Below are 5573 nucleotides of genomic sequence, written 5' to 3'. Positions count from 1 at the left end.
TCAGAGAAAAAGAGGAAGACCCCCAACGAGATGGATGGGCCAAGTGGCAGCATCGATGGACTCAAGCGTGGCAACAGTCGTGAAGTTGGTCCAGTATCGGAAAGTGTTTTGTTCTGCTGTGCATAGGGTCACTATGGGTCGGTACCGACTCGATGGCCCCTAACAAAAACAACCTGGGTGTTCAGAAAGCTTAAACTGAAGCGAGGCCTTGAAACGTGGGTAGGATTTTAATGGGTCAATGTATATGAGACTGTTTGCTATGTGTCCACTTGGCTAGGCCATGTTTCCAAGTATTGTTTCATTTTCTCCATTTTGTGATCTAATTATCTTCCATTTTATCTGTTGTAAATCCTAACCTCTATATGTTAATGAGGAAAGATTAATGTGGGGTGTATCTTGAGCCACAGTCTTACAAGACCGTGTAACTCAAGTCCCACTTTTACTCAAGTCACACCCTTACTGTAATGTAAGGGGCATTACCTAACAGGTGTGACCGATAGCAAGTAACTATGGCTCCTCTGGCAAGGCTCTACCTCACTCCAGATCCTGCAGTCAACTCATCATCTTTTGATTCTTGGAACATGAGCCTACTGCTTGACCTGTAGGTTTGGGGATTTGCCAGCTCCTGCAGCCCTATCAGTTAGCAGTCAGCTATCTGACCTGTCAATTTTAGATTTTTCAACTCCTGTTACCACATGAGTTAGAAGTCTCTAGCATGACACCTGACTGACCTTACCAAGTATGTGAGCCATTTCTTTGAATTCAATCTCTCTCTCTGTCTGTCTCTCTCTATATATACATATATATATGTACATATATATGTGTATGTATATTGTTGTTGTTGTTCAGTACTGTCAAGTTGATTCTGACCCATAATGACCCTGTATAGGGTTTCCAAGGAGCAGCTGGTGAGCTTGAACCACTGACCATGCAGTTCAAATGACTTTGCAGTCTGAGGCATATATACGCTTCAGTTGTTTTACTTCTCTAGAGAACCCAGCCTAAGAGAGCATGTGTTTTTATTTGGAAAGAAAAGTAATGAGTATGTTCCAGTCAAAAGCCTGTGCACTTTCCTTTCTGTGACTATTTGTGAAAGCAAGTCCATGATGTAGGTATGTGCCATCTGCCTTGCCTCCAGGATAAACTGTACTGTAGGTAGGGAATCAATTGCTATTCTATTCAAACAACTTTATCTCCACTTCATTAGCCTGTAGTCTCAACTTATGGATAGTAGAAAGTAGCCGACCAAAACTAAATCCACTGCCCTTCAGTTGATTCTAACTCATAGCAACCCTATAGAACAGTGTAGAACTGCACCATAGGTTTTCCAAGGTTCTAATCTTTATGAAAGCAGACTGCCATATCTTTCTCCTGCAAGTGAGAAGCTGGTGAGTTCAAACTGTCAGCCTTTTAGTTAGTAGCAAGTGCATTAACCAGTGTACCACAAGCTAAAAAACGCATGCCCTATAAAAAATGGGGCAGAGCCAAGAAGAAAGCCAGGTGGCAAGATTAAGTCTTTAGCAAGACCTACTGCCTGGTCTCAGTACACTGGTAAATGGCAAAAGATGACAGGGGTCACTCATCAAGTCAACCAAAGAGGTATAGCATGCACACACAAAAATCACTGTTACTTCTAGCCATGTGGTAAAAATCCAGTAGAAAAGAGGCAGAATTTGGGAATGTAGAAGCAAGGAAAAGACCTGGCCTTCACTATCTGCAATCAAAGAAAATTGGCAAAAGAGGAACATGTATAGCCAGAATACAGGTGAAAAAAAGATGTATGTGTGTGCAATTGTACTCAACAATATAAAACTATATGGTTTAACTATATAAAGTCCAAATAGGCAAAATTAATAACATCAGAGATGCACGTTGAAGTAGTGAAATGACACAGAATATCAAAGAAATTTGTATCATAAAAGTCAGTATAGTGGTTACACAGGTGAAGAGGGACAGGGGTTTAAATCTGGCAGAGGCTTCTAGGGATGATGGCAAATTTCTGTTTCTTCATTTGGGTGATGGTTACTGAATCATACTTACTTGTCTGTTTTGTGTGCTGCTATGTGATACCTTCCTGTATATCTGTTGTATTTCATGAAAAATTTTTGAAAAACCAGTTGCTTCTGTAATTTATAAATTTTGGTCTCTGAGGGTTTATATGTTTATAAAATTCCCTTTAATGTTAGTAGGGTTTCAAAAGAGAGCAAAAGTAAATGTATGCATTCAATTTAACATCTTTACTTGCAAGTCCTCTATCTTTGAAGATTTTCTAAGAAAATGCTATCTTTTTACAAGTTCATAACTTATTAAAAATGTCTATATTTTTATTTTAAATTAAAAAATAAAAATAAGCATAGTAGGAAATTATGAAACACTGTACAACTGACAGAATGTCCTATTTGGAAAAATTTACTAATTAAAAAATTTGAGTTTCTCAAGATTGTTTAATATTTTGTTTTTCCAAATTATCAAAGAAATAGACAAAATATACATATTACAATTTTATCTTCTGTACTAACTTTTAGGTTTCACATTTATGTTTTAAAAACTTACTGCATCCCTTCTAAGCTAGCTTCTACACAAACTGTAAAGTTCCAAACTGTTCTGCACAATGTAATATGGACATGTCTCCAACAGAACTGGAACATTACAAATGTTGTTGTTGTTGTTGTTAAGTGCCGTCAAATCAGTTCTGACTCATAGCAACCCAGTATATAGTTTCTAAGGAGCAGCCAGTGAGTCTGAACAGCTGACCTTGTGGTTCAAACTGACCTTGCAGTCCTGTGCTTATCCTACAACACCATACCATGACTTATCACTTGACGTTACCTGGAATCTTACTGGAAAAGTGCAGATTTAAGAGAAGTAAGAAAGGAAAATATATATATATATTTTCAAAAGTAGTATTTTTTACATTTCGTTAGTTAATCTTCTATTGGTATTGCAACAAAGATTTATAAGAATGTTGGGGATATTAATTTATCAGTTGTTTCTCATTATTACAAGGATCTCAAAGGGAGTTCCCCTTTTTTGAGTTTATGTCTTAAAGATAGTTTTTCGTTTTGCTTTGTTTTTTAAATAATGAAGCAATACCACAGAAGTTTTGGATAAGTAAAGTCCTGTAAAATAACAAATTAATTCAAAATTTAGATAAACTATTAAAATCAATAAAATTGACTAGTATAAACAATGTTTTCTGGATAAAAAAACATTACCGTTTGTCTGCAAATTGGACAACTGATGGCCCCAAGCCATGAACCATATCGCCAGTATGCAATAATGCAGGTACCTAATGGGAAAAAACAATACTAGTTTAAAGTCCATATATCACGAGTACATTTAAAATATTTTGAATAGTTTAATATTCTTACCTTATTTAAATACACTTTTTAGTTCAACCAACTCCTCACAGCTGTATGCAAATTACAATCTAGTAACAGTTCCAGTCTTTGAAAAATACTTTTATTTAAACTTCCAGTTAGACTATAGTTTTACATGATCAAAAGCAAGCAATGAGTTTCAAAATGAGAATATCAGTCAATATAAATACATCACATTAATAGAGTTAATTTTCATATATGATATGTGTATTCTTTTGCATGTAGACATCCTGTTTTTCAAGCACCATTTGTTACAGAAACTATTCCTTCCCCATTGAATTAACCTGGTACCCTTGTCAAAAATCAATTGACCAGGACTTCCGGGTTTGGGGAGGGAGAAGCAGACACAGGTTGGGGAGGCTCCACGACGGAGGCATGAAAAAGACAGATAAGGCGCTTTCCCAGAGTAGCTCCAGAGTTTTGGCTCTAATACACAGTGAGGGGCATCAGTTTTCCATGCCCACTGATGGAGAATCTGACGTGGAGGGGAAACCTGGCGATTTCTGAATTGATAGGGACTCTGCCTGAGGGCCCCTCAGCCTGAGCTGAGATCAGAGGGTGGGGCCACAGCCAGGCAGACACAGTGCTACAGTTCTAAAAACCACTGAGCAGCATCTGGAAAAAGTGGTGTGAAGGATTTTTCACTTTTCTTTCCTCCTCTCCCCTGTTGCACCCTCTCTGCCCAGCCCAGACACCTTCAGGCAGGTGGGAGCACAAGCCTAAAAGGGTCCACCGTTGCACCCACAATTTTCCACGGCACAGGGAGGAATTCACTGGGAGCCCCAGCAGTCCCACAAGCTAATCCTTTGGCTGCTTCTTTTGACGTCTGACTCTGGGACTCAGCCCAAAAGTTGACCTGGGCGGGACCCTTTATTACTGCCTTACCAAACAAGAGAGAGCAGGTCTGCTGTACAGCCAAACCATATGCGCACCTTGTAAAATCCCAACATAAAAGGCAAGAGCCAAAACCAACTACTATATACAAGGATGTAGCTATTTTGAGAATTATGCTGTACATACTTAACTTACCTTCAGAGATAAAATAGTGGACAATGTTTCTTCCATTCATTTCTCAATAACTATCTGCACACCTCCACAGTAGTGACTAAAGGAGGGGCCTGAGCGAGTGGACACCCCACCCACTGCTGGAGGTTTCTACTGTGCATGCACACTTAGCTGTGAAGCAAGGGCTACTGGACAGTTGGCTACGGTTTTATTTTTGTTTTTGAGTGGTGGTTTTTGTCTCCGCTTTTATACTGTTTCTGGTTTTGCTTCTTTTGGTCTCACTTTTTTCCTGGGTGTGGGAGCTTTCTCTCCCTACTTTACCCAAGAAGAGACAGCAAGAATGGCCATATAGCCAAGCTACAAGCATACCCCATAATATCCCACCATCTGGACAGGAGCCAATCAATACCAGCTGCTAGGCATTACACGTGAAAAGGGAAGCCTATATCCAGATCATATGCACCAGGAAACACTTAGTAAGCTTAACAACACAGAAACATACATTCATTTAATTATTGAAAATGCATCTATTAAAAATGTCGAAGAAAAAACAACAACAAAGGATCTCACCACATGTTCAAAAACAGAAGAGAGTAACTGAGACAAATGAGCTGGAGGCAGAAACAGACTTCCCATTAGAATAAGAGCAGGCTTTGGAACTGCCTGAGAAGGAATTCAGAAGAATGCTATGGAGACAAATTCAAATACTCCACAGATGGGTGGAGGAAAATAAGGTAAGAGTCAGGAAAGTGTTACAGGAGCAATCAAACAAGATATATATAGCATTGGAAACAATTCAAAACCTGCAAAAAGAGGTCTAGATGATTAATAATAAAATATCAGAAATGGATAATACACTGAAAGAGAAAAGGAGTAGAATTAAAGAGATGGAAGCCAGAACCAGCAAGCTGGAAGACAAATCTCTCAATACTGCTAAGATAAAAGAAAAAGCAGAAAAAAAGGCTTAAAAAAAGTCTGAAGACAGTCTAAGATTCATGCTGGATAACATGAAGAGGAATAACTTAAGAATTATTGGTATCCTGGAACAGGAAGAATCACAGAAGTCCACAAAGGAGATAGGTGAAGAACTATTGGAAGAAAATTTCCCTAACATCTTGAAGGATGAGAAGATAAGCATTCAAGAAGCTGAACAGACCCCAAGAAGGAAAGACTCCAAAAGAAAATCAC

The 5573-nt window shown here is 38.6% G+C and overlaps 1 protein-coding gene across 1 annotated transcript in view; it reads right to left on the bottom strand.

Annotated features, from left to right (window-relative positions):
* The window catches only part of RNF170 (ring finger protein 170), a 36590-nt gene that overhangs the window by 6806 nt on the left and 24211 nt on the right, over nt 1–5573 (bottom strand). Inside the window, exon 4 of the mRNA XM_006859914.1 lies at nt 3216–3289. Within this exon, the coding sequence (XP_006859976.1) occupies nt 3216–3289 (74 nt within the window). The remainder of the gene's footprint in view (nt 1–3215; nt 3290–5573) is intronic.

The sequence above is a fragment of the Chrysochloris asiatica genome, unplaced genomic scaffold (genome assembly GCF_000296735.1).
Source record: "Chrysochloris asiatica unplaced genomic scaffold, ChrAsi1.0 scaffold00035, whole genome shotgun sequence".
In the NCBI taxonomy this organism is placed as follows: Eukaryota; Metazoa; Chordata; class Mammalia; order Afrosoricida; family Chrysochloridae; genus Chrysochloris; species Chrysochloris asiatica.
The sequence above is the reverse complement of the archived record's forward strand: the minus strand, read 5'-3'. Positions and strand labels throughout refer to the sequence as shown.